Source organism: Talpa europaea, assembly GCF_964194135.1.
Source record: "Talpa europaea genome assembly, chromosome: 14".
In the NCBI taxonomy this organism is placed as follows: Eukaryota; Metazoa; Chordata; class Mammalia; order Eulipotyphla; family Talpidae; genus Talpa; species Talpa europaea.
Genome location: NC_140082.1, coordinates 3,833,537 through 3,854,216, shown reverse-complemented (window position 1 = coordinate 3,854,216; position 20,680 = coordinate 3,833,537). Strand labels below are relative to the sequence as shown.

Here is a 20,680-nt window from a genome sequence, read left to right as displayed (position 1 = left end):
GCCCCCGAAAGTTTCTGTCTCATAAAACAGCTATTTTTATGTGGCAGCCAATGTTAAAAGAAAAACAACCAAAGCAGCAAGAACCTCAAGATAAAGATGAAAACAGATGAAGACAAAAGCAGCATCTGGGCTGAGGACAGCACAGTGAGCAGAGCAGCCAGAGGCCTGGGCCCGAAGCCTCAGAGCAGCACTGAGCCTCCCTGAGACGGGGCTGCTTTTCTTTACGATGGGAGTGATAATGCTCCTCCCGGACTAGAGAATCCCCTCCTGGGAGAGCTGTCTGCTGGCGCAGGCAGGCAGCAAGCCCATGACATGTGTGACCCTCATTAGCCTGCTGGACGGAGGGGAGACAGACGCTGTGTGCCTGTCACGGACCTGCAGGCCCGAGTGACCACCACCTCCCCTATCCAGTCCCCAGCGCCTGCGGCGCCATTCTCCTCTGGCAAGTTAGCCGACCCAAGCACACGCAGAGAGAGGCGGGAACCTTGAAACAGAACAGCCTGAGGCTTCGTGCTCCCCTGACCTGGACGCCAGCTCACATCCTTCCAACATACCTTTCTTTCAGACGCAACTCGTCATTCATTTTCGTCAACTGAGAAGAGTTATCTCCTGACATTTTCATAATGTCTGCAATGTCGTTTTCCAATTTTTCCTTTGCCTTTAACAACTGCTCTTCTCTTTCATCTCTCTCTCTAAATTTTGCCTCCATATCTGAATATATACAGAAAAAAGAGCAGTGTTGCTGTGTTATAATCAACAAAAATTCACCAGGTGCATCCCATGTGCCAGACCTTGCGCTGGGCCCATTTGCATATGGCAGTCCCTGCGCTCATGAAAATGACACTCTAACAAAGAAGACAGGCAATAAACAAGAAAAATAAGGACAATAAATGGGATAATAATGGTAAGTGCTGTGAGAAGAAATACAAGCAGAGACCAGAACTAGGAAGGAGTCGGGAAGTTAACACATCATTAGATAAGTCCTGAGAAGGCGACATTTAAGTGAAGGCCTAAAGGGCGTGGGGCGGAGGACCAGGCAGAGGGAACAGCAAGTGCAAAGGCCCCGAGGCACAAACAGGCTGACATGCGAGTATCACCATGGAGGCCTATGTGGTTGGAGAGGTACGAACAAGGGCAACCAAGATCCCAGGAGAGAGATGATGGGGCCGCTGAGCGAGATGGAGCCCCTGGGCAGTCTAGAGCAGACGCTGTACGAATGGGTGGCCCGGGATTGCTCCGTGGGCTATGCTGAGAAAAGGCCGAGGGGCAAGGGCAGAGGCAGGCAGAAAGGGGGACTGGCTGTTAGAGCAGCTCAGCCAGAAGATCGTCTGGGTCAAGGATGGCAGCAGGAGCTGTGAGTCGTGGTGGGTTCTGACTTCTTTGAAAACAGAGCAGAGAGGATGTGTCGCAGGCAAGAGGATGGCTCAGGCAAGGGTCTCGTCACATTAAGTCACAACAGTGAGTGAAGAATCAGGCCCGAACAGCACATGCTACTGGAACTCCCTATGACCGCCTCGGACCCTAGAAAGTCTACTGTGTTTAGTGTTGAGTAACCAGAGAGGTTTTCTTACCTGTCAGTTTTCCTCTCAACTTCTCCAATTCAGAAGACAGCGCAGTAAACTGTTCCTCTTTTTGGTGTAACTTATTTACAGTTTCTGTTTAGGATAAAGTTAGAAGTTTAATAAATATCCCTCATAAGTTATCTGGGAATGGTGTCCTGCAGGCTTGAGGTGGGAGGCCATGGCAATACCACCGCCCCTAGCAGCCAAGCACTGCCCGGGGAAAGGGGACAGGCTGGCAGCTCCCGCTTCCCTGACCTGTGCAGGAGGTGGTGGCAGCCATGCCTTTGCCTGGTTCGCTTTATTCCTGATGCTTAAAACTCAAAAAGCCAGAACAACTGAAGTTTATGTAAGAGCATACTTTTCCCAAGCACGCTTAGACTTTAATACGGAACAGGTTTTAAGTCAAAAGGAGAAGGCCCTCATGAGAGGGTGAGGCTGCAGGGAGCCGGGAGCCCAGCGCCGCGGCAGGCTGTCAGCCTGGGGACAGGAAACCAAGCCCCGGCGCCTCTGCCTCACAGCACGTGTCCGCAACCTGGAGCCCCAACGCGTGCTCCACAGACAGCACGCGCTTAGTAGGACGTACCTTGCATGCTTCTCTGCACAGAGGCTGCCTCGTTGGAAGCTTCGGCAAACTTTTCTTTCTAAAGAAGAAAGAACGGGCATTCAGAACAGAAAGGTTTCAAATTATAGAGTTTTCATCAGTCATGGACGCAACACTGTCTGCTTTCTGTGGCTGGCTTTAAAAATAAAGTTATCTGAAAACACGTCAACATCAATCACCACTGTACGTCCATGGGATGAGGCAGTACGAGCATGAGGCCTGCGGGGGCAGGTGCCTGGGGGGTGTGCACTGACCTTCAGGGATGTGCAGAAGTAAGTGTGTGTGTGTGTGTGTGTGTGTGTGCGCGCGCGCGCGTGCTCAGATGGGCTTCTCCTCAGGGTCAGATCGTCTCAGAAATGTGCCTGAGACACTGAACAGAGCGCTGCAATGTTTTGAACTGGAGAGTGACCCCAGAAGCTGCTCTCTTGAAACCAGGCCTGGATCAACTACTTCTTCAGCTGAAAGGCCCACTGCTCACCCACTGTCCCAGGTATTCTTTTCTGAACACGTTATGGGGCCAAGATAAAACCATCTCCTGATTTTCTTGTATGGATTCTGAGGTAGATACACCAAGGGAATTGTTAGATGAGCACATGTAACTAACTAGGGCGATAAAAATGTGGGTGCACAGGCCACAGCTGCCCACCTCAGCAACTCCTCCAGCCAGATGTAGGCGGCTCTTCCCTCAGCGTACACAGAGATTTACGTAAACGCTCACTGATGCGTGCAAAACTGGGCATCTTGAAAGTTCAGGGAGGAGGGCAGAGAAACGATGGGGAACTCAGAACACATTTTCTTAAAGGACAGCAAATCACAAAATGGTCATTTCCAGGCCAACGTTCCCCCTAAATGTAGCAAAGATTCTAAATACCAGAACGTCCAGCGGGGCTGCCCTTGAAGGCGGGAAAGCACAGCCACTAGCCACACATAAAACGTGGCTGGTGCAGCCAAGGAGCTGAATCTTTAGGTTTTATTTTGTATTATTTAAATGTCTGTGGTCATAGGTGGACACTAGCGACCACGTCAAAAGCCAACATTTAAAAAAGTAAAAACTGGTAAAAGTGTCATTTAAGTAAGAAAGAACCAGACACTTCTCTTCACCTTTGGTGTTAGCACAGAAGTGCGGTGGGTGGGGTGGTGGTGGGGGGACAAGGCCAATGGCCTCCCGGTCACGCTGCTCCCCCCGGTTCCCGCGGCCCACGGCTTCCCTGTGCACTGCCGTGTGGGTGTCCCTGGCCCTGCTCATGCCTGATGCAGGAGCCAGAAGGCTGAGAGCAGCTAAGAAGAAAATGTCTTAAAACACGGGGTTAAGTCATTTCCTGAGGTACAGCAGACTGTGCTGGAGGGCAGAATCCTGGACTTGTCCGATTCCGTCAGCGCCCTGCCTGCCCCATTCACAGGATGGGGCGATCCTGCTCGGCCTGCTGCTCCCGTCGCCACGCGAGGAGGAGAAAGCACAGCTCAGGACCTCACTCCATGTGAGGCCCAGCCCCGTGACTGGATGCCCATGCTCGGCTACACGGAGCGGTCACTGCAGTGCCAAGGGCGCTGTCCCAGGCAAAGGGCAGGCCTGATGGAGCTGCACCTACCTTCACTGCCAGTGGGGGGTCCGACTGCCCCTGATGTACTCACAGCAGTGACCAGTGAGGGTACTTACTTTAATACTTTAAAGGAGAATGCAAAGTGCTCAGGTTTCCTTTCTTTACAGAGATTTTTCTCACCAGGAACCACTCAGCCAGGCAGCGCCCGCGCCCTGAGATTCAGACGCCCAGTGGGTACTCACCAAAACCTGAAGTTCTTTCTCCACGGCCTCCTTCATTTGGCTGGCATCACTCAAGCTTTTCTGGAGGTTAGCAAGGGCCAGCTCTTTCCCCTGCAGCTCGGTGGTGACGCTGCTAGCCTACCCCAGTACATGGTAGCCAAGCAAATGAACAAAAGGAAACGAAAAGAATGAGGAAATAAAAAAAAAACATGTAAAACACGTATGAGAAACACACACAAACAAAACTGAAAGGAATAAAGGCAAGAAGTTGCTGGGTTTTTCACACTTTGACAAGCCAGCGACTCCCCCTGTCTATGGATTAGTTGGAAATAGTTGGAAACATCAGCGCGACCTGAGTCAGAAAGGCTGTCTAGGACACTGACTTTCTAGGTGAGTGACCTGAGCGGTTTCCTCTTCCAGACTTTACACGCCGTCAGATGGGATCGGCAGGTACGTGTGTGTGGCCTGCACTGGCACTGTCTGTATTTTGTGATGCTTCAAGATTTCAACATTGAAAACAAAAGTCCTCTCAACCACTAGTCACCTGCGCTTTGCTTTCATTAAACCATGATGAAAAAAGCAGGCCAGCCGCTAGCTAGACATCCTCTCCTTACTGTGCTGTGTTTTGATTGGTATTTTGGAACCACGTGAGGAAATATGAGAACAATTTCCTGTAACTAGTTTCTGGTTACTTTGCAATTTTGGGCTGTTTGTCCTTCCCTCCATTAACCATCAGGACCTTTCCTACTCGGCCAAGGGTGCGGCTTCTCCCGCTGAAAGCTCAGAACTTTCACCGTCGATGGCCAGCAGGTCAACCAGCGGCAGGAGAGCTGGGAGCGTGCTCAATCCCCACACTCTCATCTTCCTTCCTTAGAAGTGAAGATGACAACAGGCTCTGTGATCAGAAGTGCAGCCCGAGTGCCTCCGACTGCTCCCTGACCAGAGCCAGCGAGCCCAGCCCTCAGGGGCAGGGGCAGCTCACAGTCTCGCCGGGCACAGGAGAAACCCTGGTGCCGCAGACGTGGCCGTGCAAAGGGCCCCAGGCTGGCCGCCTTGATTTTGTGGCCAATGCTACTAATCACCCCACGACTCAAGACTCAGGGGGGAGACCATGCTCGCGGGGAAAGCCATGAGCAGCACCGAGCAGTTTGTCTCCACTAAATGTGGGATGTGAAGGATGAACTGCGACAACTGAAAGACAACACACGGCGCAAAATAAAAACGACGCATGGAAAAGGATGGAGGGTGGGGGCGCAAACCTTGTCACTTGCAGCATCCTTTGCAGCCTCTAGATCCTTAATCTGCTTCTCGGCTGCCTCAAGCTGCTGCCTAAGTTTCTCCACTTCCGATTTACCTTCGGCACTGGCTTTCCGAAGCGCGTCTAGAGCCGAGAGCTTTTCTTCGGTGGCCTTGAGCTGGGATGTGAACTGGTCAATAACCTTGGTTTGGTCACCGCACTTGGCTTGCAGTACTTCTAGCTCCTTTACCTTTATCTCGGCTTCCTGTAGCTTGCTCAAGGTGTCCTCCATCTCCACCAGGTGCTGGTCCTCAGCTTTGTCCAGCTTGGACTTCATGGCCTCCAGGCTCTCCTCCTTCTCCCTGACGACCTTCATCAGCTCAGCCCTCAGTGCTTTCAGCTCGCCGGCGTGGGCAGACCTCTCGGAGTCTTGTTGGTTCTGCAGATTTTCTATTTCGTGCTGGTAATCCAGCCTCATCTTCTCTATCTGGGTCTTTAGCTCAGCAAATTCTGCGGCGTCCGTTCCCACCCCCTTGCTGAAGGATACCTTCAACTCCTCCATGGCCTGCTGGTGGGATGCAATGGCCGTCTCCAGCTTGGACTTCCACAGAGCGATCACATCTGAGTTCTCCTTGTTGGCGTGGCCGAGCTTGCTTCTCAGGGACTCGTTCTCTTTGGAGAGCTTCTCTGCAGAGGCCTGAAGAGCCTTCATCTCCTTCTGAAGCGTTTCTTCCCGGGTTCCAAAATGCTCCTTCAGGGAAGTGACTTCTCTCTGGTGGTCAGCGTGGGTGGCTTCCAGCTTTTCTTGCAAAGAGCGCATATCTTGCAAAAGGGTGAGTGACATGTCGACATCTCCAGCAGGTTTGCTGGATTCCAGCCTTCTTCGAAGCTCAGCTACCTCCTGTGCTCTCAACGCTAGGTCTTTTTCTAGTTCCATTATACGGGACTTTTCTGACACTGTAGCCACCTATTAGCAGTCCAAAGAAAAAGAGTTTATTTAGATAACAAGCCGCTGATGAGCTTCTTTAGCCTTGAAGCCCTCTGACTCCCGCCTGTCTCAGGTGGCGGAGGCCTCCGCAGCGCCCAGGTGATAGCCAGGCTTGCAGGACGACCCGGCTTAAGCCCAGGTCTGGGAGGACCAATTCACAATCACACTCTTTGGCCAACCTCCACCACTGGGGTATGCTAAAGAGTCTAAAACCTGATACTGAGTTTAACTCACTCCTAAAAACATTCCTTTTTCCTCTAAAGAAGCTTAAGTCAAGGAAGCACCCATTAACTCATAATAACAAACAGCAGCTGTGACATTCCCAGAGTGACCGACCTCCTGGCACACTCCTCCCATTTCACCTGCTGCAGCCCCACCCAAGGTGTGGAAACATTTGTCTCTCCAGTGGAGGCGGTGCTGGCCAGGGCTCCCGCGGCTGCCGAGCCCTCGGTGGGCTCGTCTGACAGGCCGCATGCTGGGATGCCACAGGCTTTGAAGACTTAGGGGAAAAGACAAAATATCTTGCTGATATTTATTTTAGATATACTGTTTTAAAGGAAATGCATTAAATGCACCTGTTTCTTCCTATTAAAAGTGTGTGCCGCTGTGGGCACGAGAGGCCAGGGCACACGCTGGGGGCTGGCAGGGCCACCCTGTGGCGGCTGCAGAGGCACCTCACTTGGGTCGTGAAGAACTGACTCAGTGACCGTTTTTAAAAATGATGAAGGAAGAACGGCTACTTACCTGCAGTGCTCTGGGAGTCTCACACAGAGGCCCCCTAGTCTGACAGCGCCGGCATTCTGCGCAGCGGGTGCCTCTACCCCGAGTCTCGGGCTCCCGTCCCGCTACACCCACAGGGGACCCGCTCTTCCTAAACACCAGGGCTAGAGGGTGCACTTTGCCTGTGCCCTTTCGTCCTTGGGATATGACTCCCTCTGCCACCTGCGGGCAGGTGTGTATGGGACGTGGTGGCCTCAGGCAGGGGAATTAGTTTTTTGACTAACCTGAGAAATAGAAGGGAACATGAGCGACTCACACCAGCGAGCCCCAAATGTGAAGGCTCAAAACCCGCCCTGGCTCGGGGCTCCTCTCCCACACAGCCCTGCCAACCGGCTTCTGCCGCCCCCGCAGCACAGAAATGCCGCAGCGTCCGCAGGAGGACAGAAAGGGGAGCGCGCGGCCTTCCCCACACCGCAGCACCCAGTCCCCGAGTGTCTCACAGCTCATCTAAATCTCGTGTTTCCGGGGAATTGGTGTTTCCAGTTAAAGCTGCTAATTTATTCACATACTTTTTCCTGGGACAGGGGAGTCCAAGAGTTTGTTACCCCCAAAATAAGATACAGAACATTAACAAACTCCATCCAAGGCCCGTGACATAAATTAAACTCAAGAGGGCAGCAGTCCTTAATTAGCCACAACCAAACAGTAAGGTTGAGAAAATACCAAGCGAGAATCACAAGCAACGGGGCTGGACTTCGGGTGACATTTTGGCAGCACTGCCACTTTTTATTCTCTATCCGAGCACTGCGCCCGGGGTCTGCCGTTGAGGTGGGACATCCTTTGTTATTCTTGCTAATGTCCCCCCAGCACTAAGCACACCCCAATAAACTGGATTAAATGGCTTAGAGGACGCCCACGCGTTTCCTAGAAAGGAATGCAGGGAAAACGAAACTTCTACAGTGGGTGACTGCTGCGTTTCACACTTGGCAAACCAGGAGACTTTTGAGGAAGACATGGCTTCTTACGGAAATCTGAAATGTCACACATGGCAATTAAGACGTCCATTGTTGAGAAACTGAAAAAAAAAATCTGAACTATCAATACTTGAGGAGACGAAGCTGTGAATGGAGGCTTTCTCACAGCGAAAAAAAGCAGGCACTGAATTGTTTGCTGGCCGAAGCTATACGGGAGAGGAGTCCAGACATACAAAAAAAAAAAAACCCCAAAACCCTTATTTCAACAGCCAGTGAGACCAGTGGAGTTCAGCTTCTTAGTCCCTTGTATTTCCCAGACCCAGCCTGGCTTTCGGGCGAGGGAGGGACAGACCAGGTTTTCCCCTTGCCAAACACACAGCCCTCGCGGCAGACTGAGGGCTTCTTCTTTCTTGAAAAAGTAAAAACTTATGATTTAGAGAAGAAAAATGACTTGACTACCTAGTGTTTCAGATCAATGATTTCTCGAGAAGAGGAATTTCGACAATTATTACTAATAGTAATAATTCGAAACAAAAAAAATCAGGATAATAAATTTGATCAGAGAGAATAATTTTTGAAATTTTAAAGAATGTGCAATTAAGCCATTGATAGTCAAACTAATGATTGAGAAAACATATGCACAAATATATGTCTCTTCTTGTATGTAAATGACTCAGCTTCTCTCTTAAGTCGTTCAGCAAAAGCTACTTCTGCCACCGAGAGCCCCTACCCCGTGGTGGTGGAGCACACAGCCCCTGCCGCCAAAAGGCCTAGGCAGAGATTCTGGCTCCAGTGTTCCTATTAGCTGTGTGGCCTGGGGTAAGTTACTTAGCCTCTCTGTGCCTTAGTGTCCTCATCTGGACAACGAAAACAGTACCACCGCCTCCTCGCAGGGCTGGGACAGGACCGTGTCAGCTAACACTGCACGGCGCCAGGCTGACGGCGCGCTCCGTGCGGGCTGCGACATACAAGCAAGAGTGGCGAGGGGACTGGCACCTTGTCTCCGCGGGCTGGGCACGGAAAGGGGGGTGTGAGGAGCCATCTGTTCCCTGCACGCGATCCCTCCTGACCCTGAAACTTTAACCCACGTGAAAGGAGGTAAATGCAGAGATCGGGTACCAAGGGAAAAGGGAACTTGGTGACGTCACCTTTAACTCTTACTAAAACAAGTCAGGGTTTCCATCCCCTTCCCTGACCCAGGAGGCCAGGAAAGGTGGCAGGAAGAGAGCGCTGAAGTGGGACAACAGCAAAACAGTATTTAGAAACCCAGTGAGCGGCTGTGAGGACAGGAGGACACTGGCAGCGCGTGGTGAGCTGGAGAAACGCATCGCAGGCGTCCCGGGGGAACCTGGCTGTGGCCAGGACGCAGCGCAGCACACGGCTGACAGGGTTTCTGGTCTTGGCTTCGGAGGAGTCAACCAAAGGGATGGTCTTTACCTTCCAAAATACTTGACATCGCACACCTGTGCCTACCGTGAGCCTCCGCTCACGAGCACCTGAGCAGGAGCCAGACCAGACTCCGACTGAACCACTGGGTCAGGCTCAGGCCAACGACAGGGCACGTGACCCCGGGGGTCGGCCACTCACAAACACGGCTCTGCTTCATGAAATAGTGAAAACCATTACCCTAGTGTCTTCTAACTCCCTCTGGAGTTTGTCAGCTTTGGTCTTTTCAAAGAGCAGGCTCTGTTCAAGCTCCTTAATGCGGGCATGCTCCAGTTTGGTCTGCGTCTGTTAGTGAAAAGGGAGAGGAAGAGAAGACAACAGTGCCACCGTGACGTGCCAGCAGAGGAGAGGGAGCAGCATGCAGGCCGAGCCGCCAGCACCTTCCGCCAGAGGAGGGGCCAAGGGCCGAGGAGGGTGGGGGACAGAACCGAGATGGCGAGGCTGGGGGCGAGGATGGAGACGAGACGACGGGTGAGGAGGGCTGGGACAGGAGCTAGTCGACTGAGAGGAAGATGGACACACGCGAGGCAAGATGGAGTGTCAGGTGCATGCAGCCAAACACAAGTTATCTTGATAAGTGAAGTTTATCAGCACGAATTAGAATAGTTAATATTCCTCTAAACTATCATTTCCCCCCCTCCCCACCATGGCTGTTGGACATTAATGTGTATGTAACTGACTCGGTGAGTTAAAAAGTTGATCCACCCTCAAATTCATCATTGTTATCACCTGCATATGGGAAAGATCATCTTTTGAGTGCTCAATATGTCCCTTGCACTTTGGCACACAATTTGATATGAACAAGGGGCACGTATTAAACCGGGCAAAGGGATTCTGGAAGCCCAAGCTAAGGAAACCCACCTCACCCTTTGCCGAGACAGGTGAGAAGGAGCTGAGATTCTCAGCAACAGCCTCAGAGAGGTCAGGCCAGGAGGCACTAAAGCTCTTAATTTCCTTCCAGTTGTGGATTTTCTGAAGACTATATCTGTCACCAGAAAAGAGGAACAAAAGGGACTCATACAAAAAGAAAAGTCAGTAAAAATTGTGCTCAGCTGCCGCCATCACTGAGACTCGGAGAAGGAGGAAAGCCGAGCTCGAGCTGGCAAGGGTGTTGTCCTGGCCCTGCGGGGGGTCAGACCTGAGCTCAGACGTGGGAGCGGGGACTCGGCAGAAAGGCAGGAGCTTGAACTCCAAGCAAAAAGAGCTGGTAAGATCCCATTGTCTTCAAGCCCCTCCACCCCCCGACTCCCTATTACCCCTTACTGAGATGTAGACTGACGAAAAACCCAAAGGCCCTCTCTTTCCGATAGATTTAGGGGCAACAGAACTGTACACTTTGAAATAATTTGGATTTTGGGTTGAAAGTACCTCTTTCCCTACTCACCCCTCTGGAGGTTGCAGCAAATTGACTGATAAAACCTGTTGACAGAACTGCTCCCAGCAGCACCCTGTTGCTGGTTTTATTCATTCATTTACATAGTTTGTGGTTCTAAGTGGTCAGGTCTCTCTTGTGGACACTCATGAGCAATGGGGAATCTCCACAAAGTCTAACTAAAACCACAAAGCCGTGCCGGACTGACGCGGAAGGCTCTGCCCAGCCCCAGCGCTGGGAGCTGCAGTGCGTTCAGGTCGCTTTGCGCATGAATCAGGTATAACTCATCATGGAATATTTAACAGAAACAAATAAAAATGTAAGTTCTTCCCCTGCTGCAGCTTTTTACACTCACCAAAACTTATGACAAAAATTCCATAACCTAACTGTCTGGGCAGTCCCCTTGCTCCACAATGTACCTCTGACAGCAGTTGTTCAATTTACCTGCTTTTACTACAAAAAAAAAAAAAAATACATCCAACCCAGATCATCATCACCGGGTCACAGTCTCAAGAACTGAAATCCAAAAGAGCAAAGAGCAGAAGGGAGCAGACCCTTTCCTCTCCCAGTGAAGCTGCGCTCAGTGTCCCCTGGGTGAAGGTCACCACTTTCGGACAAAAAGCAAACAAACACTGGAGGACTGCAGCCCGGCCTGTCTGGGGACCTGACGGTGAACGAGGCTGGGGGCGCAGGCCTCCTCCTCAGGGGTGCAGCCCTCCCCGAGGGCTGGGGGCGCAAGACAACCCTGCTCTAACACCTCCTTTCTTAGAATAAGACAGAGGGAGGAAAAGCCTGGGGCGGGGACTGCAGAGGGAAGCAGAGGCCCGGGAAGCGCAGAGAGGCGAGGGCAGCCCATGCACAGACACCGCAGCAGCCCTGCCTGGGGGGAGGAGGGTTGGGGTGGGGAGACCAGATCACTGAAGGAGCTTCACAGAAAGGAGGCTTGTTTCACAAGCTCGGTCTTCAGCTGTCTAGGGCCACTGCCAGGAGATGGCAGGGGGCGTTCTTAGCCGTGCTTTTGTTCTCTAGCGATGGCAAGTTAAAGTGAAAGGCCGCGAGGTCCCTGCTGTTGGATCACAGCTAGCCGGGCCCCGGGGTGGGATTTGAACTTAACCAGCGGGAGGAAGGAAAAGAAAAACAGCTACCTAGTGGCACTGTATTTAGAAAAATCTCTTCAGTCACGACAAATTTAAAACACACAATGTCTTCCCCGAAGAACGCTGCGACTCTAACTTCACAAACAGGGCTGGGGACACACCAGCAGCAGCGCGAGGAACGACGCGTCCCGGCGGCTGTAGTGGCGGGCACTGACCAGCCGAGGGCGCGCGCACAGAGGGCACAAAGTTGCTCACGGGACTGCACCTTGACAGCTTGGGGAAACTGAGTCCTGGGATTTCTTAAGCCCTTCGCCTGACATGCTTTGTGCTTAAGTCAACTATCACCTCTTTTGGAGGGATTCTATTAAAATTAGAAGGCATTAAGAATTAAATGAAGGCGGCTAGCCCCCCCCCTGAATTTTTTTTTTCATTTTGGCAAAATTCTTTGTAAGTCAAACACTTGCCAGTGCATCAAACAAGTGGACTTAGTGAGCTTAGTCATTACAATTTCTTCGAGATTCAACTGTAATTGCTTTGAAAGCCACATGCACAGAAATAATAAGGTCAAAGTCTCCAGGCCAGGTGATGCAGTTAGTAATTGTATCAATAAGCGCTGTAGTCTGTAAAATCTGTGTTACGGGGGAATGTCCACACAGTGAAGTCCCTCTTACATTCTCAGGATCTTCAGAAATCTGGCTCTTTTGCTATCAGTAAAAAAATAAAAAAATTAAACAACAACAAAAGACTCAACTAAAGTTCCAGTAAGTGTTAGGGTTTCAAAATAATTTTGATTAGTTCAGGTAAGTTGACCAGACAGACTATACTAGTCTAGTGTTGATGTAAGTAAATATCTGAACATGTCCCTCCCCAGACACCACGAGGCTGTATTTCATATGAATTAGATGCGGCTATGAGACTTCTAATGAGACTCTGGGTGTTTAAAAATGGATGAGAACAACACAGGAGTCAAGTAAAGGAAAGTGACCGTGTGGGAGATGAGTGAGGAGATAGCTGTGACAGTACTGATCACCATTAAATTCTGGGCCTTATGAAGCGCAGACCCAGAAAATGTTTCGCTTACTCTTTGTTAACTGCATATTTACTTTCAAAGAAATGATAACTCTACTTGGCAGGGCTCTTGAAAGTTAAGCCTGGTGTGGGAGAACTCTATAAAGGTGGCAAAAATGTGTATTCTGAGAGCACAGACAGGTGCAATTTTTACTAAAACACTGCAGATTAAAGTACCAAAACCCCACAAAATTTGAAAAATTTAGTAATTTACATGTGTCATATATCTGGCAGTGGTTTGAAAAGCATCAAAACCATTGAATTCGGGTGTCTAATTAAAATTATTAAAGTAAACAATTAAGAGATGAGAAGTTTAAAGTTAAAGGAAAGTCTATGAATTTAATATCTATGGTGTGGAAGGAAAAGAAACTGAAACATAAGTTGCTATTTTTTTTTTCTGGTAATTCCTTTTAAAAGCTCAACTACCAGAACATACATGTGCCCCTTGTACAGGGTAGTAAAGGATTTATGCTTTTGCTGGAAGCAAAGCTGAAATAAAGCAAAAGTTTTTGTTTTGGACCATTTGGACGGAACAAGAAATGCTCTTTAACATGCCATTTCCGATCACCAGAGGCACGGCGGTCTCGCCTGCAGCATACTGCCAGATCTAGGACTTGATTAACCCCAATTTGTGGTTCTGAATCGGGAGGGGAGAGAAAGGGGCCATGGAAGGAGCTGGCGCCACCGGGCGGGCACAGGCACCGTCGGCTGCTGCCCCCTCCACAGCCTGCTCTGACACACGCACCAGTGGGCACAAGGCTCTCATCCATATGTCTGGGTGTGGCACCCACAAAAGCTTTCCCAAGCTGGAGGGGTTTTACCTCAAGGTCGCCTTTAGTGATGGATTCTTCCTCGACCCGGAATTGAAGGTCCTCAACCTTCCTGTGGAATCAAATCAAGACAAAACACTTAAGAAATCAACTAAGGGACACACCTGCCTTACAAAAAACAAACAAAAAACTACAGAAACACAATAACAAAACTATCATCACAGTGTGGTGGACTTAGCTGATGATGGTGGAAAGAAATTGTCTTAGAGACACAGAAAATAAAGAATGCATCTCTGGGCCTCTGCTCTGCAGACCCGAAAGTACGACACTGCTCAGGACACGCCAACGTCAGAGCCAGGTACTGACTCCAGGAGGTATGAGCCGAGAGGGGTGAGTTGCCAGGCCCTGGTTGCAGCCACAGAGTAGATCTAAGCAACAGACCAGCCTGGAGGAAAATCTCTGATCAACATGTGTCATGTATCTGGCAGTGATCTGAAAAACACCGTGTGTGAGTCAAGTCCCTCATTTCCACCTGCAATGACACGGCAGAGGGGAAAACAGCCTAGAAGACAAATCTCCTACCACCCACATCAGGGGCTGAGAAGAGACGAGCAGGCACACGCGCAGAGGCCCTTGCCTGAAAGCTCAGAGCAACCCCCGCGCCAAGATTGAGGGGAAGCCTGAGCTTGATGTGGGGGAGAAACAACCAAAGGCTATCTCTGCTTCTGAAGTTCACATCCCCTGATTCAGACCCCCCGATAAGGGTGTGGGTTTCAGTCAACACCATCACACCACCACGAAGTACACGGTCGGGGAGTTAGATGATCTGGCATGATCCATATCATGAATCTTTATGAAATCAGGTGTAAGAGCAGAAAAGGAGGACAAGGTGCAAGACCTACATGCAAAACGAAAATCTTTCCTACTCACAAGCATTTCTAGAAAAACGAAATAGAAGACAAGTCTAGTTAGTTAAATCAGAAATAGAATCACAGGCGAAAGCCCTCAAGGTTGTTCTGGGGGTGGGGGCAGGAATGCATTTCGGACTACCCAGTGCGAAACAGGAGAGCGGGTGCTGTGCAAGGGCTCAGGAGGGTCCACCTTTTACTTGGGGGCAATTGTAGGAGGTGTCCATCCCTTAGGTGGGCCGTTCTCCCAGAGTGAAGGGGATTTCAGGCATCCGCCTCCACTGCATCCCTCGTGGTGCTGTGGCTGTACTGAGTCCTAGTGATGCTCATTACTATGGAGTCACAGAGGATGCACTCAACACTCCAGAGGACAAATGTCCCAAAACCCTCAAATGGTTTCCATGCACATTTTTTGGAGATTTTGCTTATTCATGGTCTCAAAGAACTGACTTTTTAAAGAATCAAATTTGTTTCCTTTGACATAATTCAGCGACTTGTTTGCATCCTGACCTGGATAATTCTAATTGCTTCACATGACAGTTTTGTTTTCCTAATGAGGTGCTGAATTTCTCAAGTACAGGGACTTCGTGTTACCACCAGGCAGGATATGGTTTCATCAATGCATGGGAGGGGTTTCAGAAACACTTGGTGACTTGGATGCAGGACCTCCTCAGTGGGAATGGCTCTGGATGGGAGCTGGGGTGAATGAACTCCCCACGCAAAGCGATCCTCAGGGGGTGTGGGGCACATAGTAGGTGCTCAGTGAATATGTTCGATCAATCAGGCCAATATCTGATTGATATTATTAATCTACATGATACTAGATCTAAAACCACACAGTATCAAGAGATCAATTCCCGCTGGACAAGGGGTCAGCCATTTCTGTCTAAGGCTGGACACCAACAAGGTGATCGACAGGAAGAGCTTTTCCTCATGTGCTGGCACGGAAAGGACACGCATGCCAGGGTATGGTCCAGGCATCATCACCTTTTCTCCTCTTCAAGTTGGTTGAGCAGCTCCACCTTCTCCCTGTCAGCCGCTTCCACCATAGTCCGCAGCTGGTCCATTTTGGCTTCCAGCTCCAGGACGTGCTGGGAAAGGCAAGGGAGTTGGTGAGTGGCCGTTATCTGCCCTGGGGCTGCCTCCAAAGGGCTATGGCTAAGGGCTACCACTGGAGCTGGCGTTCCCCTAAAACCCTGGCATGTTAAAATGCTTTCTACGAGCTGACTCTCAATCAGTACTCCTGGAAACTAGACAATGAAAAGCCACATCATTAAAACAATAGAGGGCAAGGTTAAACCAGTGTTCTCTTTGCAAGCTCGTACAGAGGACAACCTACAAACCAGGAGCTGGCCTCCCTGGGAGGGCCCTGGCCAACAAGCTCGCCTCATGCAGACAGGCCAGAAACCTGGACGTGGAGACCAAACACTAAGGGAGACGCCAGGAGAACCAAACTTCATCTCTAGATGAGGCACACTGGTGCCCGGGTCACAGCTCATGCCAGCCCAGCGACACATCTGTCCTCGTCCCCAGTGCTCTCAACACATCTGTCCTCGTCCCCGGTGCTCTCAAGACTCGCTCCCTGGCCCCAAGCACCAGGCACGGTGCCTGGACTCCTCCCTCATTTAGAGACCATCACCATCTCCACAACGAGGTCAGCGCCCAGACTTCACCTGGTCGTGTCCATCCCGGGCCAGTGCTAGCTCCTGCTCTATTTCCCCCACGTGGCTCGTGGCCTTGGCCACCTCCGCCCTTTCTAGATCCCGCTCCGCCAGCAGCTGCTCAATGTGCTGCTGCTTCTCCTTCAGGGCCTCCTGGAGGGCAGTGGTGCCGGAGATCTTGCGGGCGTAGCGGGACGAGGTTTCGGTCAACTGCAAAGGAAAGTTAGAGACGTGAAGGGCAATGAGGCCAGCAGGGAAGCAGGAAGCGAGCGGAGCATGCAGGGCGGGCGTCTCCTGGCAAAGCTGAGCGGGGCCCGTGCCGGTTACTAGCCGAGCTTCTCATCAAGAAACAAGAGGGCCTGTGCCTCTCGTCTGCAAATTTCACAAAGAACACATCGATGCAAAGTGGTCCTGGAATGTTCAGAAGATGTTTAAAAGGAGAGCGAGTGGCTCAAATCAAAGTACCTGAGCTCTGCTGCAGGACCTTGTAGGAATCTAGAGAAATTCCACAGGTGCCATTTAGCGACTGGCTTTCAACTCCACTTTGGCCTGAGCTTCATTACCAGTGACTTCTTGTTACCACATTTTGGTCAATCTTTTGATCCTTAGGCTTGAGGCTGAGACTTTCTGTTCAACTTCTTAAGCTGTTACAATCCCACTAAGTAACCCAGCTCACCCTGGGAGTCAGTCATAAGCCTTCCTTCAACGGGCTGGCTGGATCTGTTGGGATTTTCTTCATCTTTTTTTCAAATTGAACAGCAGGGGAGCCCCTAGCCAGGAGTCCAGTCTTGAGGACGAACCCCAGCAGCAGAGTCACGAGGCTTGGGAGGGGAGCTGTGTCTGTCTTCCAGAGTGTGGGCGAGCGTGAGTGTGCATGGGGACGTCCACGCAGTGCACACGGGGGAGCTGGAGCCCCCTGCCCAGCCTGGAGTCAGGAGCAAGTGGGGTTAAACTCCCACCCCTTGCTCTTACCCCTCCTGGTGATCAGCTGCTGACCGGCTCCCCCTGCAGTCCTGGGAACTGAGGAAACGGACTGTCACATCCCGAGTAAGATCCTCTGTGTCCCCTGCTGGGAAAGGCAAGCCCCCTGGCTCCTGTTGCCTGGACTATCCCCCCTCCCTGGACTGGACATGGGAAGCCCTGCATGTCCTCACGGTCCTCCCCTGACAAAGCCCCAGCATGCCCGCCACTCGGGGAGTCAGGTTTTGGGATGCCTATCGCGCTGACTCGCATGATGGCCACCTCAAATCACCTCCTCCATGTAAAGACACGTCTCGCGGTTCCGAGTCTGGCTTTCTGAGTGCAAGCAAAAAACCTGCTTTGGTCGCTTACAAATCAACATGAAAGAGGAAAAAGGGAAAAGAGACATCTGAGGAGAACGAGAAGTAGGGGAAGGGGGAGAAGACATGTCAGTTCCATCCTGTTCCCCTTTGCTGTTCCATAGACCCGACTCCTCAGTCTTGAGGTCAACTGTCATGTGAAAGCGCAGAGAACGTGGTTCCCCATGAAAGGCTATCAGGTCACTGGGCACTGAACTGTGCTCTCAAGCTGGGCTCCAGAAGCCAGCAGCAGCCACAGGAAGGCCTCATCCCTGTCCATGGATGTTCACTCGGGGTCGCTGGCCCAGGATGCGATCAACCCGACTTCTGCTTCTGCAATCAGAGCCCCAGTGTGGCCTGGGTTCTCTGCTCTCCATCAGTCTGCCCAAGCCCTCGGCCAGGATGCAGACGTGGGTGAGGTCTGCCACCAATCAACAGGCTGACCGAAAACTATGGGAGCAGAGGAATCCATTCAATCCCAAGTTTCCTTTGCTGTTTCTATTTAGTGCAATTTCTTGAATTACTTAACAGACGGGTGGGGGAGTTTCCTGTTCTGTATTAACCATCTGACCTTGATTTTCCAATTTCACTGTACGGTTCAATTATGCTTTACGGTACTATCACATCTGCCTGGACATACCCCATCTGAGGCCGCAGAGAGACCCCAGGGCTCTGTGTGTGGGGGGGGGTTTCGACTGACAGCACTGACAGCTGCCGGGCACCACGAACACCACTAGCCTGGGGCGCTCCAGGTCCCGCGCAAGGTCACACGTTCCTCTGGATGAGGCCACGTCTGTCCGAAGCGCAGCCTGGCTCTGGCATGACAACGCGACTCTGTGAAGTCCCGTGGCCCAGGAAAGCAGGCAGTGATGTGGTGGCACCCCCAGGGCGGACAGGGCGTGATGCTGTGGGTGTTCACCAGTGAGCGAGAACATGGTTCTGTCAATTACTGTGTGTCACTTTTTTCAAACAGCTGCTGAGCTGCTAGGACATAAATAACAAAGTCTTTTGTAGCTAATTACTTACTAGTGAGAGCAGGGAGCTGTCTGGGCCGAAGGGCACGTGGGGAGGTAAGTGGAGACACCCAAGGGGCCCAGATAGCAGGAAGCCTGGGCCCCTCCACGAACTTCACAGTCACTTTGCATGACAGAATCTCTTTTTCTTATATTTGTACTTGGGGTTATAATTGCTGAGATGTACTCTAGGAAGTGACACAATTATCCTATATTCTTGGTATATTTTTTGCAGTGACTTTTGGTTTATAGACCAAGCCCCTCCCTCCCCCAGGGAGAAGTTATACAAACATAAGCTGTTACGTAGGGAGACTCATTTCACATCTGTCTGTTTTCTTCCCTGAATGAGGTGAGGGAGGGGAACTTGTCTGAAAAGCAAGCGGAGCCTGAGTATTTTCCAAAGAAGAGGACGCAATAACGAGGCTGGCAAGAGAACGCTGGCCCGCGTGGATGCCGGCGGCTCTCCGGGACGTCCCGCTGAGGCCTGTGACCCACACAGCAGAGCTTCATCGTCTCCACTTCGTGCTCTTGTCCAGTTTTCCCCCCACATCCGTGCTGGAGCGGAGGCAGACTCCTTTCCGTGGGAAACAGGCACTATTTGGTCTGGACGCAAGAGCCGGCCCAGCCAGGCGAGCACTGGCCAGCGCAGGGAGTGACTTCCCCGCTTGCTCGCCCTGCCCAGCGGCCACAAGGAAGAGCTCATGGGCCAGCAGCTGGCCCCCAAGTCAGACAGGATGACGCTCTGACCCACAGCCCTCTCGGGGTACAGAGACCCAGATTCCACCTTGGGGCGTAATCTGCTGCTGCCATTTCAAATTCAGAGCTAGGCTAGCTGACCTCTGGAAGTAAACTGAAGGGCCAAAGCCCGAATACCCAGTGCCCCCCGCCCCCCACACACACACAAGTGCACACCAGGGACGGGATGAGGGTGACCTGGATGGGAGGGGAGAGGAGATGGGGGGAGGAAACAAACAAAACACGACTTTGCTGAGAGTCCTTCCGTGTTCCGGAGCCCTGTGTCCTCAGGCCAGAGGGACCCCCATGCTGGAGCTGCCCTCGGAGGGTAGGGCAGGCCGGATCCATCAGACATAAAACCCCCGAGGACACACCTTTTCTCAAAAGTTCCTAAAACTGAAAGCGACCTGTGCCCGTGACGAGAAGGAATGCTCCAACTTTCCTGTCGTTCCTGTGTCCAAATAACTTCCGAGAGAAGCAACCACCCCCTCAGGTAGACTGAACAGCAGCTACTACACCGTCACCAAGAACCGGCACCGCCTAGAGCCTCAGGAGCCTACAGGGGGCGTTAAAATGCTTTGCTCAAGGTTTATCTGGTTAAAGTTTTACTTTGTGAAACTTGTCAGAGTCCTCGCAGCCGTGACTAACACTCGGCACAGAGCTGGGGCGACTCCCAGCTGCCAGCAATGCAGGGTGCGGGGTGCAGTGGGGCACTTACGAGTCCTGTGCGGCTGGGCTTGCTGCTCACGGAGGAGGCCACGGAGCTCATGGAGCTGAGCGAGGAGGCGGAGGGGCTGCGCTTCAGGCTGGCGGGCGTGGTGGCCATCACGCGCCTCACGGCGGCGGCCTTGGCCTTGGCGGGTGTGGTAGAGGGGAAGCCAATCTTGGTGACTTTGTGGACGGGAGCGAACAGGCCATACTTGGGCTGACACTGGAAATACCTTCAGAACACAAAACGGGAGCAGTCACAACACGCACAACCGGAAAGCTCCTAAGGCCTCAGCCCAGCCACCCCTGGGGTGAACGGCCGCTTGCGGGTAAGTAAAGGCCAGAGACGTGGGCGGCAACCTCAGGGTGGTGCAGAAACACCAGCACATCGCTCGCCACGGAGCCCCTCATCTCCCTGGAGTCCCGAGCGGGGAGTGACGTTTCTATTGCCTGACATGTCTGCAGCACAGGGGTTCACCATAGTGTGGCCCCACCTCACAGAACCAAGAGCCTTCACCAGATGAAGGGGGAGCAGCCAACTAGGGCAGATTCACCCAAGCAGAGGCGGGAGGACACCATCGTCCCGTTGGAGATCACGAGAATTGGGGGGGGGGGGGGGAATCAGTGGTTTAATGTCAAGAGGGGGAGGCTTCCTAACGTCGCAGCAATGAGACTTTTCTCGAGCCATTATCACTGTATTTGTTGGGTAAAGCCCATATGTTGGAAATCAACCTGCACA

At 51.7% G+C, this 20,680-nt stretch overlaps 1 protein-coding gene across 10 annotated transcripts in view; it reads right to left on the bottom strand.

Moving 5' to 3' along the window:
• CLIP1 (CAP-Gly domain containing linker protein 1) overlaps positions 1-20,680 on the bottom strand; it is a gene marked incomplete at both ends in the record, with an annotated part of 65,270 nt that overhangs the window by 31,730 nt on the left and 12,860 nt on the right. For 2 of the 10 annotated variants that reach the window (XM_084253682.1, XM_084253676.1), the window contains 9 exons: positions 555-711; positions 1,572-1,655; positions 2,146-2,203; positions 5,413-6,129; positions 9,471-9,575; positions 13,649-13,709; positions 15,493-15,596; positions 16,179-16,376; positions 19,952-20,174. In XM_084253682.1, coding sequence (XP_084109808.1) covers positions 555-711; positions 1,572-1,655; positions 2,146-2,203; positions 5,413-6,129; positions 9,471-9,575; positions 13,649-13,709; positions 15,493-15,596; positions 16,179-16,376; positions 19,952-20,174 — 1,707 coding nt within the window. Of the gene's footprint in view, positions 1-554; positions 712-1,571; positions 1,656-2,145; positions 2,204-3,946; positions 4,064-5,184; positions 6,130-9,470; positions 9,576-12,430; positions 12,464-13,648; positions 13,710-15,492; positions 15,597-16,178; positions 16,377-19,951; positions 20,175-20,680 lie in introns of all 10 variants that reach the window. The other 8 variants (XM_084253675.1, XM_084253679.1, XM_084253677.1 and 5 more) reach the window with 7 other exon arrangements.